The 20,042-nt window shown below is 44.9% G+C and overlaps 1 protein-coding gene and 3 non-coding genes across 4 annotated transcripts in view; 1 reads left to right on the forward strand and 3 right to left on the reverse strand.

Annotated features, from left to right (window-relative positions):
• Positions 1 to 20,042, reverse strand: part of LOC126135595 (xaa-Pro aminopeptidase 1-like) — a 153,697-nt gene that overhangs the window by 81,411 nt on the left and 52,244 nt on the right. The window contains exon 2 of the mRNA XM_049915201.1: positions 4,107 to 4,321. Within this exon, the coding sequence (XP_049771158.1) occupies positions 4,107 to 4,321 (215 nt within the window). The remainder of the gene's footprint in view (positions 1 to 4,106; positions 4,322 to 20,042) is intronic.
• Positions 8,227 to 8,301, reverse strand: Trnas-cga (transfer RNA serine (anticodon CGA)). Its single transcript has one exon. It is a non-coding gene; the product is annotated as a tRNA-Ser (tRNA).
• Positions 8,528 to 8,602, reverse strand: Trnas-cga (transfer RNA serine (anticodon CGA)). The gene has a single exon. It is a non-coding gene; the product is annotated as a tRNA-Ser (tRNA).
• Trnas-cga (transfer RNA serine (anticodon CGA)) lies at positions 9,303 to 9,377 on the forward strand. Its single transcript has one exon. It is a non-coding gene; the product is annotated as a tRNA-Ser (tRNA).

Genomic DNA, 20,042 nt, shown 5'->3' on the forward strand with positions numbered 1-20,042 from the left:
GCAGCCGAAATACCCCCAGACTTCAAGAAGAATATAATAATTCCAATCCCAAAGAAAGCAGGTGTTGACAGATGTGAAAATTACCGAACAATCAGTTTAATCAATCACGGATGCAAAATACTAACGCTAATTATTTACAGACGAATGGAAAAACTGGTAGAAGCCGACCTCGGGGAAGATCAGTTTGGATTCCGTAGAAATATTGGAACACGTGAGGCTATACTGACCCTACGACTTATCTTAGACAATGTTGACTGGAATACTCTCTTTTAAATTCTGAAGGTGGCAGGGGCAAAATAGAGGAAGCGAAAGGCTATTTACAATTTGTACAGAAACCAGATGGCAGTTATAAGAGTCGAGGGACATGAAAGGGAAGCAGTGGTTGGGAAGGGAGTGAGACAGGGCTGTAGCCACTCCCCGATGTTATTCAATCTGTATATTGAGCAAGCAGTGAAGGAAACAAAAGAAAAATTCGGAGTAGGTATTAAAATCCATGGAGAAGAAATAAAAACTTTGAGGTTCGCTGATGACATTGTAATTCTGTCGGAGACAGCAAAGGACTTGGAAGAGCAGTTGAACGGAATGGACAGTGTCATCAAAGGAGGGTATAAGATGAACAGCAACAAAAGCAAAACGAGAATAATGGAATGTAGTCGAACGAGGATAATGGAATGTAGTCGAATGAAGTCGGGTGATGCTGAGGGAATTAGATTTGGAAATGAGACACTTAAAGTAGTAAAGGAGTTTTGCTATTTGGGGAGCAAAATAACTGATGATGGTCGAAGTATAGAAGATATAAAATGTAGACTGGAAATTGCAATGAAAGCGTTTCTGAAGAAGAGGAATTTGTTAACATCGAGTATAGATTTAAGTGTCAGGAAATAATTTCTGAAAGTATTTGTATGGAGTGTAGCCATGTATGGAAGCGAAACATGGACGATAAATAGTTTAGACAAGAAGAGAATAGAAGCTTTCGAAATGTGGTACTACAGAAGAATGCTGAAGATTATATGGGTAGATCATATAACTAATGAGGAGGTATTGAATAGGATTGGGGAGAATAGAATTTTGTGGCACAACTTGACTAGAAGAGGGGATCGATTGGTAGGACATATTCTGAGGCATCAAGGGATCACCAATTTAGAATTGGAGGGCAGCGTGGAGGGTAAAAATCGTAGAGGGAGACAGGGAGATGAATACACTAAACAGATTCAGAAGAATGTAGGTTGCAGTAGGTACTGGGAGATGAAGAAGCTTGTTCAGGATAGAGTGGCATGGAAAGCTGCATCAAAGCAATCCCAGGACTGAAGACCACAACAGCAACAACAACAATATGCACCTTTAATAGTTTTACCCTTTTCCAGATAGTCGATGAGGATTATCCCTTGCGAATCCCAAAAGACAGTCGCCATAACCATTCCGGCCGAAGTAATGGTCTTCGCCTTTTTTGGTGCAGATTCTCCCTTGGTAACCCATTGTTTAGATTGTTGTTTGGTCTCGGGAGCATAGTAATGTATACATGTTTCATCCACAGTGACGAAACGATGCTTAAAGTCCTGCGGATTGTTCCTGAACAGGTGCAAACCATTCTTGCAACACTTCACACGATTCCGTTTTTGGCCATGCCTGAGCAACCATGGAACCTATCTTGCGGATATCTCTCTCATGTCCAAATGTTTATGCAAAATATTATGTAGCCATTCATTCAAGACGCTCACAGCACCAGCAATCTCACACACCTTAACTCTTCTGTCATCCGTCGCCATATCATGGATTTTATCAATGATTTCTGTAGTTGTAACCTCCATAGGACCTCCAGAACGTTGAGCGTCACTTGTGCCCATATGGCCACTCCGAAAATTTTGAAACCACTTATAAACTGTTCTAATCGAAGGTGCAGAGTCACCATAATGTTTATCAAGCTTCTCTTTAGTCTGCTGAGCTGTTTTGCCTTACATAAAGTTATGTTTAATCACCACGCGAAATTATTTTTCGTCCATTTTTTGACAATCACTCGACTTCCTTGATTCACACGAATGCCAAACACAAAGAAATAGACCAATATGGCTGAAATTTGGTGTGCGTTCTTTCCAAAGATGCTACTAACTAAACATGAACTCGATACGCGCCGGTGGTGCCATCTCTCGGATTTTGCACGGACTTTTCAAACGCTCCTCGTAGTGTGTGAGTCCAACCAGTAGGTCGTGAGTGGTCGATGGCATTTACCAATGCAGAAAAAGTGTGGAGAGTGCAAGAAGAATGCAGATCATTGTTGTATGGTGTATGGGGCAAGACCTCCCATCTCGGCAGTTATTTATCAACCTCTTCAACCAGTTCTCTTCATATTACCAACTTCTGCACGTGCTCCACCCTGCAAATTTAGCACAAAATGCTTTTTGATATACAGAAACAACTAATACCGCCTATCGATCGTTGTAATTTTTTGCTCTTCCATTTTCAACTAACTATTTAAATTCTTTCTGCATAGTATTGTAACATCGTTTCGTAGCAAATATGCTGTACCTGTCACTTACGCGAACTGAGAATTCTCATCCCTCTCTTCTGTCGTTCCTGTTCATTTTAGAGGATTGTTACGATACATCGCTAGACTGCCTCCTTTTGTGCAAACAGCCAGTGGACTGTGAACGTCCTTCATACCAGGCGCAAATAGCGAAGGGTAAACAGCGCTGACACCACAACTCCGCCGAACACAGAGTTGTGCAGGCCGGAAAATGCCGCACCGTAATGCTAAATGAAATATCGGGCAGTTCCGAATACTTTGGAGGAGGACCGAGCAATGCCTAGTGGCAGGCCGGGCTATGCCACGCCAGCGGTCCGCACATATTGCACGTGTGAAGTTTGGTATGCCGTGGCCGGCCCTGCTTTACACTCTTGCCTTTATTTCAAATTGCCGACTCCTTAGCTCCTCACAAGGGAACCTCCCCATCGCACCCCCCTCAGATTTAGTAATAATTTGGCACAGTGGAGAGGCCTTGAAAAACTGAACACAGATCAATCGAGAAAATAGGAAGAAGTTGTGTGCAACTATGAAAAAAAAAGCAAAATATACAAACTGAGTAGTCCATGGGCAACATAGGCAACATCAAGGATGATGTGAGCACAGGAGGGCCGAGGTCCCGTGGTTAGCGTGAGCAGCTGCGGAGCCAGAGGTCCTTGGTTCAAGTCTTCCCTCGAGCGAAAAGTTTACTTACTTTATTTTTTCAAAGTTATGATCTGTCCGTTCGTTCATTGACGTCTCTGTTCACTGTAATAAGTTTAGTGTCTGTGTTTTGCTACCGCACCGCAAAACCGTGCAATTAGTAGACGAAAGAAAGTGCCTCTCCAATGGGAACCGAAAACATTTGATCCAGGAGAACACGTCTGATATATTCTATACGACACTGGTGACGGCATGTGCGTCACATGACAGGAATATGTTGTCGACCCACGTAACTTGCACACTTGGCGAATGGGTAAAAAGATTCTTCTACCTTGCCCGATTTAGGTTTTCTTGTGGATGTGATAATCACTCCCAAAAAATGATGAAAACGTAAGTGTGTATCACATAAACTGCAACAAATGAATGCAACAGTTTCACAGTCGCACAGTTTTCTCTGTGCTCTGTCAAAACATATGTTTTTAACTTTTTCAAATTTTTCCGTGTGTAGACCGTTAAATCCTGTATATGTCCGAGCATACCTGAACATGTCCTGGAATTTTGGAGAGCGAAGTTGATTATGTGTGGGTGCCTCAACTCTGATAATTGTCTGAAAATAAAAAATTAAACTTTTCACTCGATGGAAGGCTTGAACCAAGGACCTCTCCTTCCGCAGCTGCTCACGCTAACCACGGGACCAGGGCGCTCCTGAGCTCACATTATCGTAAATGTTGTCTATGTTGCGCATGGACTACTCAGTTCGTATATTTTGCTTATTTTGTCATAGTTCCACACAACTTCTTCCTGTTTTCTCGATTGATCTGTGTTCAGTTTTTCGAGGTCTATCCACTGTGCCAACTTATAGCTAAATCTGAGGGGGTTGCGATGGGGAGGTTCCCTTGTGAGGCGCCAGAGGCGGCGGTCCGGCGGCCGCGCGCTGCTCACTCACCTGGTGCTGGTCGGACGAGGTGACGAGGTAGGCGTCGAGCAGGTGCCGGGGGTCTCGCATGAGGCTGCGCAGCCTGCGCACGCGCGCCTCGGTGCCCACCCTGGCGGCCGGCTGCGGGTCCTCCGCCGTCGCGGGGCACGCCCGCCGCCGCACCCAGTCGGGCGCCGCCAAAGCCGCAGCGGCAGCCCCTGCCGGCCGCAACCCGCACCACGCACCTGCGGGCAACGGACGCAGTTCGCTCGTCAGCCGCGTCCCAGCCGTGCGCACCGACTAGAGATGGGCAAAACTGTTCTTTTCAGAGATCGGATCAGAACTGTTCACTCCCTGAAATGAATTAGCTCTTTTTCATGCCTCACCACTCATTTACAATAGAAAATAAATGGAAGGCACATTGCCCTTTAAACTTGGTTTATTCCAGTACTATACCTGTATTTTGATCTTATTTGATCCTATTTTGAAGTAACACAGATAATGACTAAGAATTTTGTATTGTTTATTGAAATTTCCACGATATGACAAAGTTTTTGATTATTGATTTATTTTGCATTATCGTGGTTTTTTGGGTGATCGGAAAATGTTGTAACTTGAGATTTACATTAACAATATATTTGGCTATAATGTATTAAAAATTTCATTAACCTCATACAAATACATCGCAGGCCATATATTTTTAAAGTGAACGTTTCCTTCCGAAGACGCCTAAAATCGCAAAATCCGTACCAGAATAAGAAAAAATATATATAAATTTGACTGTAAAACGAAAGTGCTGCATATAGCCTTACGCAGAATAAAACAAGGAAAATATTGGTGTATCACATTTTGCGATACGTTTATCGGTTCGCTCGTAATTAAAGCGTAAATTCGAGTGTCCATAATAAAAATCCTATAGTAAGAGGAGTCGTCAGGAACCTAATCTGATCAGTTTAAACAAATAAAAATAAAATAAAAACAAATGATGTATACATAACATAATAACGTAATATACATAGCGGTATTACTACGAAGAACAATATCCAGTAGAGACGAACTCCGATGCAGAAGCTCTGAGTCGAGCAGGTCGAGCCGCGAGCTGTATTACTGCGTGAGCTAAGACCGCAGAGACCAGAGTGACACCTGAGTTGCTTTGCTCAACGTTCTGGCTAGAGTCGAGAACTGTGGGGTGAGCGTTGAGCGGGCGAGTTCCGAGGGTGGGGGGAGCGGTGAACTCACCGAGACAAATCGTCCCGTTCCCTTGCGAGCAGGTTGTTGCAAGTAGTTCCTATGTTATCCGCTAGGTGGCTCTCTGTCCTTTTGCTCGCATCAACTGTCCAGAGGGCAGGACGTGTGACTGAAACGATCGCCGACAGAGTGCGATGCGAAGTTAAGCTGCGCCAGACACTGCACGCGGCAGACGACGCACAGAGACGGCACGGCATATGTGAAACACAAAATCCAATGGGGCACTGCACAATGCAGGCAGCCAAGGTAGAAGTAGGGCAGAGGCCGGCGCTGGCTGTGTTGTGTGGCGTGCACTGTGCTGTGACCAGCAGAGGCGCTGCTGATATGCTCCGTCTCTCTCTCTCTCTCTCTCTCTCTGCCGTGGGAAACGTTTGGAGCTACCGTTCTTTTTTTCTGAATCACTGATTGTTCACTCCTTTGAAAGATTCAACTCTATGAATCAGTTCAAGAGCGGATCCCCCATCTCTAGCACCGGCTACACGGCTGCGCTACAGAGCCTGTATAGGGAGAAAGTGGCCAACCGGACGATACGGCGGCCATTTTTCTGCCAAACTGCGGGCGGGACTTTTAAATGGCCAGTAGTGGAGTAGTAGAGCACACACTCACCGAATCAAACGCACAAGACCATATGGCGAAATCATTTGTTAAATGCCTTTCTTTACAGATATAATATACAGGGCTATTACAAATGATCGAAGCGATTTCACAGCTCTACAATAACTTTATTATTTAAGATATTTTCACAATGCTTTGCACACACATACAAAAACTCAAAAAGTTTTTTTAGGCATTCACAAATGTTCGATATGTGCCCCTTTAGTGATTCGGCAGACATCAAGCCGATAATAAAGTTCCTCCCACACTCGGCGCAGCATGTCCCCATCAATGAGTTCGAAAGCATCGTTGATGCGAACTGGAGGTTTAAACACTGAATCTTTCACATAACCCCACAGAAAGAAATCGCATGGGGTTAAGTCGGGAGAGCGTGGAGGCCATGACATGAATTGCTGATCATGATCTCCACCACGACCGATCCATCGGTTTTCCAATCTCCTGTTTAAGAAATGCCGAACATCATGATGGAAGTGCGGTGGAGCACCATCCTGTTGAAAGATGAAGTCGGCGCTGTCGGTCTCCAGTTGTGGCATGAGCCAATTTTCCAGTATGTCCAGATACACGTGTCCTGTAACGTTTTTTTCGCAGAAGAAAAAGGGGCCGTAAACTTTAAACCGTGAGATTGCACAAAACACGTTAACTTTTGGTGAATTGCGATTTTGCTGCACGAATGCGTGAGGATTCTCTACCGCCCAGATTCGCACATTGTGTCTGTTCACTTCACCATTAAGAAAAAATGTTGCTTCATCACTGAAAACAAGTTTCGCACTGAACGCATCCTCTTCCATGAGCTGTTGCAACCGCGCCGAAAATTCAAAGCGTTTGACTTTGTCAACGGGTGTCAGGGCTTGTAGCAATTGTAAACGGTAAGGCTTCTGCTTTAGCCTTTTCCGTAAGATTTTCCAAACCGTCGGCTGTGGTACGTTTAGCTCCCTGCTTGCTTTATTCGTCGACTTCCGCGGGCTACGCGTGAAACTTGCCCGCACGCGTTCAACCGTTTCTTCGCTCACTGCAGGCCGACCCGTTGATTTCCCCTTACAGAAGCATCCAGAAGCTTTAAACTGCGCATACCATCGCCGAATGGAGTTAGCAGTTGGTGGATCTTTTTTTGAACTTCGTCCTGAAGTGTCGTTGCACTGTTATGACTGACCGATGTGAGTGCATTTCAAGCACGACATGCGCTTTCTCGGCTCCTGTCGCCATTTTGTCTCACTGCGCTCTCGAGCGCTCTGGCGGCAGAAACCTGAAGTGCGGCTTCAGCCGAACAAAACTTTATGAGTTTTTCTACGTATCTGTAGTGTGTCTTGACCATATGTCAATGAATGGAGCTACAGTGAATTTATGAAATCGCTTCAATCATTTGTAATAGCCTACTATGTACAGCACAGGAAAATTTCATACAGATGAATGAAAGTCGTTAGCAGTTGTTTACTTGTGACATGCAAAAAGTGTGAGACGTATTAGTACTTCTTGTCACGTCTTCAAACTTTTTGCATGTCACAAATAAACAACTGCTTACGACTTTCTTTTACTGAATACCTCTCGTAGATAACAAACGAAAAAGATTACAAAAATCAGGTAATGTTAAATGTAGGCTACTGCAATAACGACCAAATATAACAAGAAAACTACCGTATCGCTTCTACCCCACAGTAAGTAGGCCTATTAAAAACTGTCTTCAAGAGTACCTACAATTATGTACTACGAATAATGTTTCAGCAACCACGACAACTGCGGAAAACGTTCTTACAACTTGCCTGCGTCAACAGTCAGGAAATAATACTGAAACCAAAATAATGCGTAGTGTTCTGATTTGGAACGAAATAAAGTTTAACGCTATAAAGTCGAATGAGCATGGCACAACAATTATAGGAACTTTCAGTTTCCAGCAAGGACTGTCAGATATTGGCTTCAGAAAAGCTTGTGATGCTACCAGTATGCACGAACTGTTAAAGAAATAAGAGCTTAAAAATGCAGTAAATTGTGATAGGCCTAACTGTTTTGCGTGACTAAAAATATTTTAAAAGACTGCAAAATCCACCTTCGCCTCTATTGGAACAACCAAATGCAGCACAACCTGGCATCGTTTACGAACGTCTGCAGAACGAATTACAGATGTCAAAAACAATACTGTACAATTACTAACGTGTTTACTTCAAACATGTAGGCCTACCGACTTCATCACAGAACGCTTCATTATTTCAACTCGTATTTAAGATCGCAAACGCTGATTACGTACTAAAAACGATATACAACTAATATGAAACTTCCTGGCAGATTAAAACTGTGCGCCCGACCGAGACTCGAACTCGGGACCTTTGCCTTTCGCGGGCAAGTGCTCTACCAACTGAGCTACCGAAGCACGACTCACGCGCGGTACTCACAGCTTTACTTCTGCCAGTACCTCGTCTCCTACCTTCCAAACTTTACAGAAGGTCTCCTGCGAACCTTGCAGAACTAGCACTCCTGAAAGAAAGGATATTGCGGAGACATGGCTTAGCCACAGCCTGGGGGATGTTTCCAGAATGAGATTTTCACTCTGCAGCGGAGTGTGCGCTGATATGAAACTTCCTGGCAGATTAAAACTGTGCGCCCGACCGAGACTCGAACTCGGGACCTTTGCCTTTCGCGGACAAGTGCTCTACCAACTGAGCTACCGAAGCACGACTCACGCGCGGTACTCACAGCTTTACTTCTGCCAGTACCTCGTCTCCTACCTTCCAAACTTTACAGAAGCTCTCCTGCGAACCTTGCAGAACTAGCACTCCTGAAAGAAAGGATATTGCGGAGACATGGCTTAGCCACAGCCTGGGGGATGTTTCCAGAATGAGATTTTCACTCTGCAGCGGAGTGTGCGCTGATATGAAACTTCCTGGCAGATTAAAACTGTGCGCCCGACCGAGACTCGAACTCGGGACCTTTGCCTTTCGCAGGCAAGTGCTCTACCAACTGAGCTACCGAAGCACGACTCACGCCCGGTACTCACAGCTTTACTTCTGCCAGTACCTCGTCTCCTACCTTCCAAACTTTACAGAAGCTCTCCTGCGAACCTTGCAGAACTAGCACTCCTGAAAGAGTTGGTAGAGCACTTGCCCGCGAAAGGCAAAGGTCCCGAGTTCGAGTCTCGGTCGGGCGCACAGTTTTAATCTGCCAGGAAGTTTCATATCAGCGCACACTCCGCTGCAGAGTGAAAATCTCATTCTGGAAACATCCCCCAGGCTGTGGCTAAGCCATGTCTCCGCAATATCCTTTCTTTCAGGAGTGCTAGTTCTGCAAGGTTCGCAGGAGAGCTTCTGTAAAGTTTGGAAGGTAGGAGACGAGGTACTGGCAGAAGTAAAGCTGTGAGCACCGGGCGTGAGTCGTGCTTCGGTAGCTCAGTTGGTAGAGCACTTGCCCGCGAAAGGCAAAGGTCCCGAGTTCGAGTCTCGGTCGGGCGCACAGTTTTAATCTGCCAGGAAGTTTCATATCAGCGCACACTCCGCTGCAGAGTGAAAATCTCATTCTGGAGATATACAACTAAATTGAATATGCATGCACAACGCATAACAAGTCTCTCAATAATTGAAATACCTTCTAATCGTTTCCAAAAGTCCTCTGAACTTCAATTCAATTCAAAAGCACGGCGAACATAGGAAGCGCGAGAGACGTTTCGCAGAAAAACGGCGCCAAAGCTAATCAACCAATCACGAGCAACTTCACCTATGGCCACTCTCTCCCTATACAGGCTCTCTAGGCTGCGCCAGGTCTCAAGCACGCACATACACTCATGCACAGCCGGCAGGTGTGGGCGAGCGGTTCTAGGGGCTTCAGTCTGGAACCGCGCGACCGCTACGGTCGCAGGTTCGTATCCTGCCTCGGGCATGGAGGTGTGTGACGTCCTTAGGTTCGTTAGGTTTAAGTAGTTCTGAGTTCTAGGGGAGTGATGACCTCAGATGTTAAGTCCCATAGTGCTCAGAGCCATTTGAACACTCATTCTCGTAAATTAAACATAACTGCAGAATGTGGTGCCACACAACGTGTGTTATTGTTGTGGTCTTCAGTCCTGAGACTGGTTTGATGCAGCTCTCCATGCTACTCTATCCTCTGCAAGCTTCTTCATCTCCCAGTACCTACCGCAGCCTACATCCTTCTGAATCTGCTTAGTGTATTCATCTCTTGGTCTCCCTCTACGATTTTTACCCTCCACGCTGCCCTCCAATACTAAATTGGTGATCTCTCGATGTCTCAGAACATGTCCTACCAACCGATCCCTTCTTCTAGTCAAGTTGTGCCACAAGCTCCTCTTCTCCCCAATTCTATTCAATACCTCCTCATTAGTTATGTGATCTACCCACCTAATCTTCAGCATTCTTCTGTAGCACCACATTTCGAAAGCTTCTAATCTCTTCTTGTCTAAACTATTTATCGTCCATGTTTCACTTCCGTACATGGCTACACTCCATACAAATACTTTAAGAAACGACTTCCTGACATTTAAATCTGTACTCGACGTTAACAAATTTTTCTTCTTCAGAAACGCTTTCCTTGTCATTGCCAGTCTACATTTTATATCCTCTCTACTTCGACCATTTTGCTCCCCAAATAGCAAAACTCCTTTACTACTTTAAGTGTCTCATTTCCTAATCTAATTCCCTCAGCATCACCCGACTTAATTCGACTACATTCCATTATCCTCGTTTTGCTTTTGTCGATGTTCATCTTATACCCTCCTTTCAAGACACTGTCCATTCCGTTCAGCTGCTCTTCCAAATCCTTTGATGTCTCTGAAGAATTACAATGTCATCGGCGAGCCTCAAATTTTTTTTATTTCTTCTCCGTGGATTTTAGTACCTACTCCGAATTTTTCTTTTGTTTCCTTTACTGCTTGCTCAATATACAGATTGAATAACATCGGGGATAGGCTACAACCGTGTCTCACTCCCTTCCCAACCCCTGCCTCCCTTTCGTACTCCTCGACTCTTATAACTGGTCTGGCACAACGTGGCACTACACAAAACTGGCGCTAATAGCATAGGCACATAGGGAACACACACGACACAGATCTGTAAGTCCACGGTTTTGGGGATAAGTTGAGGAAACCGTCCCGAAACACATGTGCTACAAAACGGCACTGTTTCCTGGGCATGTATCCCGACATCAGTATGGAATGTGATCACCACGCACACGTACACAGGACGCACAACGGGTTGGCATACCCTGGATCAGGTGGTAGAGCAGCTGCTGGGTTATAGCCTCCCGTTCTTGCACCAGTGCCTGTCGGAGCTCCTTTAGTGTCCTAGGGGTTTGAAGACATGCAGCGATACGTCGACCGAGAGCATCCCAGACGTGCTCGATGGGGTTTAGGTCTGGAGAACAGGCAGGCCACTCCATTCGCCTGATATCTTCTGTTTCAAGGTACTCCTGGTGCAAAATGACGTCCCGATACGCCAGACATGTTACAGTTCCTCTGTCAAAGACATGCAGGGGAGTACGTGCACCAATCATAATCCCATCCCACACCATCAAACCACGACCTCCATACAGGTCTCCTTCACGGACATTAAGGGGTTAATATCTGGTTCCTGGTTCACGCCAGATGGAAATCCGGCGAGAATCACTGTTCAGACTATACTTGGACTCGTCCGTAAACATAAACTGGGACCACTGTCCCTGACCATGTACTGAGTTCTTGACACCAGGCTTTACGGGTTCACCTGTGACCAGGGGTCAGTGGAATATACCTTGTATGTCTCCGGACGAACAAACCATGTCTGTTGAGTCGTCTGTAGACTATGTGTCTGGAGACAACTGTTCCAGTGGCTGTGGTAAGGTGCCGAGCAAGGTTACCTGCAGTACTCCGTGGCCGTCTGCGGGCACTGATGGTGAGATACCGGTCTTCTTGTGGTGTTGTACACTGTGGACGTCCCGTACTGTAGCGCCTGGACACGATTCCTGTCTGTTGGAATCGTTGTCGTAATCTTGAGATCACACTTTGTGGCACGTGGAGGCCCCGTGCTACGACGTGCTTTGTTTGACCAGCCTCCGATCGCCCTAGTATTCTACCCCTCATAACGTCATCAATATGTGTTTTTTGAGCCATTTTCAACACACAGTCACCATTAACACGTCTGAATACGTCTGCAAACTTACTCGCTACACCGTACTCTGACATGCACCAACACACCTCTGCGTATGTGGACTGCTGCCAGCGCTAGCGTGCGACGACCGCAGGTCAAATGCAAAGCATGGTCATACCCCGAGGTGATTTAAACCCGCAAACCGCCCACCAGAGCGTTGTTTCACCATGTATCAGCATTATCCTTAACTTATGAGCATGAATGTAGATAACCTTGTGGGAAGTGGCGGATACATATGGGGAGCACGCGGGGTGACGTCCCCTACCCCTCCACCACCACCTCCACCTCCACCCCCACACCCCTTGTGGGGCCGCCCGCATAATCAGAGCGCCACCCCTGCCAGTCAGCCACACGCTATTCGTTCGTTTCTTTCATCAGTCGACTCGACTGAATCGAGTTATCGAGTAGTTGTACTTTCCTATGTAGCACGTGCGCCCGTGTCATCGTATTTTATACATTTCTGTCTGGCACATAGGTAGCTAACATATACCTACGAGAAAAGTCGCGGCCATTCTAGTGATCTCGATACGTTATCCTGTCTGGCATTTGTTCGGGAAAAGTTGCGAATATTCTACTGTTTTCTTGTACAGAGAACTTTCGATACGTAGCGTTATAAATACGGACTATTCGCCGAATAGGAAGCTAGTTTACATTTAGAGTCAGAAATATTAAGACTGAAGAATGAATAAGTAAAAAGTCCTGGTTGTAGCAAGTGCAAGTGTGAAAGTTGGTCAAGAGTGAGAGTTGGTTCAAATGGCTCTGAGCACTATGGGACATAACTGCTGTGGTCGTCAGTCCCCTAGAACTTAGAACTATTTAAACCTAACTAACATAAGGACATCACACACATCTATGCCCTAGGCAGAATTCGAACCTGCGACCGTAGCGGTCGCGCGATTCCAGACTGTAGTGCCTAGAACCGCTCGGCCACTCCGGCCGGTTGAGTGAGAGTGATCAGTTGTTTGTGAAGTAATAATAATAGTAATTAATAAAAATTCAAAAATATTGTTACGAGACTCGTAACTCGTAATTCGAGTTGGGTATGGGCAACTATTGATGCGTATATCTCCGATAAATATGATTTCGAGAAGATTCCTAAAAACGCACTGTTACTATAAATAAAGCACTCTATCGAATGCAATAGGAAGGAACGGAATCGACAATAAAACACAAAAATTTCCGGATGACGTCATCTTTGTCGTAAGGTACATATTGGCCTGTCGCTTTCATAGTAGGTACACTACTGGCCATAAAAATTGCTACACCACGAAGATGGCATGCTACAGACGCGAAATTTAACCGACAGGAAGAAGATGCTGTGATATGCAAATGATTAGCTTTTTCAGAGCATTCACACAAGGTTGGCGCCGGTGGCGACACCTACAACGTACTGACATGAGGATAGTTTCCAACCGATTTCACATACACAAACAGCTGTTGACCGGCGTTGCCTGGTGAAACGTTGTTGTGATGCCTCGTGTAAGGAGGAGAAATGCGTACCGTCACGTTTCCGACTTTGATAAAGGTCGGATTGTAGCCTGTCGCGATTGCGGTTTATCGTATCGCGACATTGCTGCTCGCGTTGGTCGAGATCCAATGACTGTTAACAGAATATGGAATCAGTGGGTTCAGGAGAGTAATACGTAACGCCGTGCTGGATCCCAACGGCCTCGTATCACTAGCAGTCGAGATGACAGGCTTGTTATCCGCATGGCTGTAGCGGATCGTGCAGCCACGCCTCGATCCCTGAGTCAACAGATGGAGACGTTTGCAAGACAACAACCATCTGCACGAACAGTTCGACGACGTTTACAGCAGTATGGACTATCAGCTCGGAGACCGTGGCTGCGGTTACCCCTTGTAATATTGTAACTTTTCACCCTGACGCTGCGTCACAGACAGGAGCACCTGCGATGGTGTGAACCTGGGTGCGCGAATGGCAAAACGTCATTTTTTCGGATGACTCCAGGTTCTGTTTACAGCATCATGATGGTCGCATCCGTGTTTGGCGATATCGCGGTGAACGCACATTGGAACGTGTATTCGTCATCGCCATACTGTCGTATCACCTGGCGTGATGGTATGGGGTGCCATTGGTTACACGTCTCGGTCACCTCTTGTTCGCATTGACGGCACTTTCAACAGTGGACGTTACATTTCAGATGTGTTACGACCCGTGGCTCTACCTTCATTCGATTCTTGCGAAACCCTACATTTCAGCAGGATAATGCACGACCGCATGTTGCAGGTCCTGTACGGGCCTTTCTAGATACAGAAAATGTTCGACTGCTGCCCTGGCCAGCACATTCTCCAGATTTCTGACCAATTGAAAACATCTGGTCAATGGTGGCCAAGCAACTGGCTCGTGACAATACGCCAGTCACTACTCTTGATGAACTGTGGTATGGCGTTGAAGGTGCATGGGCAGCTGTACCTGTTCACGCTATCCAAGCTCTGTTTGACTCAATGCCCAGGCGTATCAAGGCCGTTATTACGGCCAGAGGTGGTTGTTATGGGTACTGATTTCTCAGGATCTATGCACCCCAACTGCGTGAAAATGTAATCACATGTCAGTTCTAGTATAATATATTTGTCCAATGAATATCCGTTTATCATCTGCATTTCTTCTTGGTGTAGCGCTTTTAATGGCCAGTAGTGTATTTGTTCACACTCCTTAACAATCTGGAAGCGAAGATTCTGGCAGCGAATGTTCTCGAAACAACCAAGCCACATATACTCGTATAAGGGAAGCAGAGTCGCTGCCAGGTAGTCAGTTTGAAAGCTACAATCGTCGCGATAACTTGGAAGTGATAAAAACTGAGCAACTGCGATTATTGGCTATTACCACAGAGTTCAGTCAGTGTTGCGCTTAGTGATATTAGAAATACGCGGAGTGTGACCATGTGTGTTTTAGTGGTAAGTGAACGAGTTTTGCATTTTTCAGTGCGAATTAAGTGTTTATTCGAGAATAATTGGCATCTAATTTACCTACATTGCCACAATATAATAGATGGATCGTTACGTAATAAGAAGAAGAAAAGCAGAAACGTTTGAAGACTCCGGTCACCATTCAGCCGCAAAAACACCATCAGATGTACAGGCAGAGCCCAGAACTTCGTCCAAACTACCACAACAAAGTTCATCGACTGATTCGTTTAATCCTACGGATATTGGCAATTATTTGGATATATTAGCGTCAGGAAACATTAGTGATGGTATAAAACACAAGCTTCTCACAGCTCCAAGGAAACGTGAAAGCGGTTATATCTTTTCTACTTCCGAGCACAGCAAGAGGGGACGGGTTGAAAAAAGACAAGTGCACAATAATTACTTTGAACAGTATCCATGGCTGGTCTTCTTACAAGTTAAAAAGGGACTTCTTTGCCTCAACTGTTCAACTTTTGTGAATAGTAAAATTGATGGAGGAAAGAAATCCATTATTGCCAAGAAACGTGTGACCGAACCACTAAGAAAGTTTGTCAAACTTACTGGTAAAGATGGTGACCTTGAGATCCACTCTCAGCTCAAATACCACGTTTAAGCATCAACAGATGCAAAATTATTTTTGACGACACGAGACAACCGCGAACTTGAGGTCATAAACCAATTGTCAAGACAGAGAATGGAAAGCATTAGGGAAAGCAGAGATCGTCTTGTACCTATAGTAAAAACAATCATATTTCATGGAAAGCAAAATATTTCTCTGAGGGGGCAGAGATATCATGGTAGTCTATTAGAAAACGAAAATGATCGTGAAAGTATAATGAGTAACGAGGAAAACTTTAGAGCTCTTCTAAGATTTAGAATTGACGCTGGAGATTTGTAAATGAAGCACCACCTTGAGACCACTAAAGCGAACGCCACTTACGTAAGTAAAACAACGTGCAACAAACTTATTTCATGCTGTGAAATAGTGATGTTACCGAGAATACTGGAGGAAATCAAAGATTCTCGTTATTACAGCATGATCTTCGATGAGACTACGGACATAGTGTGCATTGCCCAACTGAGTTTAGCTACAAGATATGTTGATGGTGACGGCAAATTACACGAAAGATTTTTGGGTTTCGTTGACATCCATAAAGACAATGACTGTAGGGGAAGCATTGATGATAAACCTCAAGAGAGTCAAGATGAAGAGCGTAACGTTATTGGTGAAGTATTAGGAACTACGATTCTAAGGAGTATGGAAAGCCTTTCTCTGTCAATGGAGAACTGTGTGTGTATAGACTGTGATGATTGCTCAGTTAATATGTCAGAACTGAAAGGAGCTGTGGCTAAAATAAAAAAGAAAGCTATCAGCGCGCAAGTAGCACCGTGTCGAAGTCATCCGCTCAACCTCGCTGTCTCTCGCAGCTGCAAAGTTACAAGTGTGAGAAATTCACCTGGTGCTATTGAAGAAATGGTATCGTTCTTTACAGCGTCTAGCAAGCAGTTCGCAACATTGAAGAGTCACCTAGAACACACGCTGCAGTCACATTGTCAAACGAGATGAGTTGAGCGACATGATGCTGTTAATCAATTCGCAACTGATCTTGGAACAGTTTGCAAAGTTCTTAAAGAAGTACAGTGTTGGAGGGATAGGACAACGACTGCCAAAGCCAATATTCTCCTTCGAGCTCTCTCTAGCTGCGAGTTTATCATCACTCTGTTTACACTGAGTGACATTATGAGGATAACATATCCAGTCGACAAAATCTTGGACGTCGCGATGGAAAAAGTAAAATTAGATTCGACGCTCAAGGTGTACTACTGCATGTGAGCTAATGCTGATAGCCACTTGGCTCGTATTGCTGAAGAGGCGAAGGCAGTTATGGAAGACTGCACTGAACAGATATTCGAATGTTGTGCGGGGGCAGTTGAATTTAGTGAAACTAAACTTTTAATTGTTGTTGTTTATAGGTCCCCTAACTCCGACTTCAGAGCGTTTTTGCTTAAGCTAGAGAGGGTTCTTGATTCACTTTGTAGGAAGTGCCAGAAATTAGTTATATGTGGTGACTTGAATATTAATTTTGCGTATGATAGTGCAAGAAAAAGGATTTTGGTAGATCTCCTAAATTCATATGATCTGATGCAGATTGTGTTTTTTCCAACTAGGGTGCAGGGGAACAGTAGCACAGCCATAGACAATATTTTTATTCATTCTTCATTACTAGATGGGTGCATTCTGTTAGTAAAAGCGTGAATGGTCTTTCAGACCATGATGCACGAATTTTAACACTAAAAGGAATTTTTACTCAAACGAATGTCATATTTAATCACAAACTAAGTTAATTCAACAGCAATAGAGAGTTTTTTAAACCTTGTCAAGGAACAAGAGTGGCAGGATGTTTAACATAGATGATAAATACAATGCTTTCCTTAACAAAGTTCTCATGCTCTTTGAGAGTTGCTTTCCATTAGAACGCTCTAAACGGGGCACTAGCAGTAATAGGCAGCCCGGGTGGCTGACTAGTGGGATAAGGATATCTTGTAGAACAAAGCGGGAATTATATAAAAATGTTAGAAGTAGTCACAATCAAGCTACAGAAGCCCATTACAAACAGTATTGTAAGGTGCTTAAAAATGTTATTAGGAAGGCAAAGAGTATGTGGTATGCATATAGAATAGCTAATTCTCAGGATAAAATTAAAACCATATGGTCAGTTGTGAAGGAAGTGTCTGGTCAGCAGCACAAGGTCGACGATATAAAGTCAGTTCGCAGTAAAAATATTTCTGTTACTGATAAATCAGATACATGTACAGTATTTAACAATCATTTTCTGAGCATTGCTGGTGAATTAAATAAAAATTTAGTTTCTACAGGGAATCATGTAACTTTCTTGGCAAATGCCTTTCCGAGATTGATGTCTGAAATACTCCTCTGTGATACAGACAAAAGGGAGATTGAGTGAATGATTAAATCACTGAAGACTAAGGTCTCCCATGGTTATGATGGAGTGTCTAGCAGAATATTAAAGTGCAGTGCTACACATGTTAGCCCTGTATTTAGCCATATTTGTAATTTTTCCTTTAGGAATGGTCAGTTTCCTGAGCGATTAAAGTACTCAGTAGTGAAGCCGCTTTATAAAAAGGAAAATAAATTTATCACATAGCTGCGAAGCATGAGCATTAGTTAGGGATAACCATATCCCCTATTAACTGTTAAGATATTGTGTAACAGTGATTCCGGTTTCCTTACACATACTTTCAAACGAATATATACGGAATTAGAATGAAATGAACACCCTTAGCTGCTTACATACGTTGACATACGTCAACGGGGGCAGATGAAAACGTGTGCCCCGACCGGGACTCGAACCCGGGAACTCCTAGTTACATAGCAGACCCTCTATCCATCTGAGCCACCGAGGACACAGAGGACAGTGCGACTGCAGGGATTTCTCTCTGGCACGCCTCCCGCGAAATCCCCATTCACAACGTATTGTCCCGCACTACATTCGTAGTGCCCCCACCCATTATACTCGTTACTCGCGCCGCGTTGCCGGTTCCCGTAAGAGTTCGGGCTCTGTTTGTGCATTCGCACAGAAGAAGAAGATGGTCAAGTGGCCGGTGAGCCTTAACTATATATATACTACGATGGTATTTGTTGTTTCGGACATGTCCGAAAGAAGACCATGCAGCTTGTTAGAATGAAATTACAATGAAATGAGCACCCTTAGCTGCTTACAGGCGTTGACATACGTCAACGGGACAGATGAAAACGTGTGCCCCGAGTGGGACTCGAACCCGGGATCTCCTGCTTACATGTCCGAAAGTACAGATACCATCTTAGTATATATACAGTATATACGGTTTCAGAACTTCTTTGATGACATATTTTCGACACTATTGTATGCATAATGACTAGTTACGGAACCTTATCATGTTCTGCAACTCTACTGTCTTTCTGTCCATCAAATGTGCTCTCTTCTCTTGCTTTTGCTTAACTTTCGGGGATTAGTGTTCGCCAGTGTTGTACAGTAGGAAACTGCGAGATCTGCAGCAGGAGCAGTGCAAACTGATGCGCGCAGAGCTGCGGGGAATTCTCGAGGGGTCCTCTGAGCTTCCAGTGAACGTGCGAGGCCGCGTTCCCCCTGCCGCCGCCGCGTCGCTATCAGCGCAACGTGTCGGAACGTTCTAGACGGACGTGGCGCCAGCCGATCAGCGGACGGACAATCGGGGGAGAGGCATCGGCGAGCGGCTGGCGAGCTTCCAGCAGCTGCGGGCGCCGGCGATTCCTCGAAAGGCGCTCCAGCAGGGTTCCGAGGCTCCAGCCGGCCACTGCCCTGCTGTGCGGGCGCACCTTGACACTTTAGACCACGTCCTTCGTAAGCCGCGTATTTTTACCTCGAAAATCCTAATAATAGGACACTCGCCAAGGTTTCAGAAAATTCGAACAATCAGACGTGAGGTAGTAAGACCAAGAACGCGTGTCCAACTGCCAACGTCCATCCAAAGGAACATACCTTCACAGACTTTCTTTTGCTGCCGACGTGTTACAAGGTTATAATGCGTGTGCTTCTACCTTATGCCGTATTACCATACTGTCTGATCCGTTATTCCCTTGTCACTCAGCGCATTGTAAGATATTCTGCAACTACTGTTCGAGCTAGTATTTGACTTTCATTATACGAAGGGCAGAAATGTGTAAATCGTTAAGGACGAAAGTAGAGTTGAAAGAAATTTTTTACCGCAATTACGCTACTGGCCATTAAAATTGCTACACCACGAAGATGACGTACTACAGAAGCGAAATTTAACCGACAGGCAGAAGTTGCTGTGGAATGCAAATGATTAGCTTTCCAGAGCATTCACACAAGGTTGGCGCCGGTGGCGACACCTACAACGTGCCGACACGAGGGAAGTTTCCAACCGATTTCTCATACACAAACAGCAGTTGACCGGCATTGCCTGGTGAAACGTTGTTGTGATCCCTCGTGTAAGGAGGAGAAATCCGTAGCATTACGTTTCCGACTTTGATAAAGGTCGGATTGTAGCCTATCGC

Source organism: Schistocerca cancellata, chromosome 1 (genome assembly GCF_023864275.1).
Source record: "Schistocerca cancellata isolate TAMUIC-IGC-003103 chromosome 1, iqSchCanc2.1, whole genome shotgun sequence".
NCBI lineage: Eukaryota > Metazoa > Arthropoda > Insecta > Orthoptera > Acrididae > Schistocerca > Schistocerca cancellata.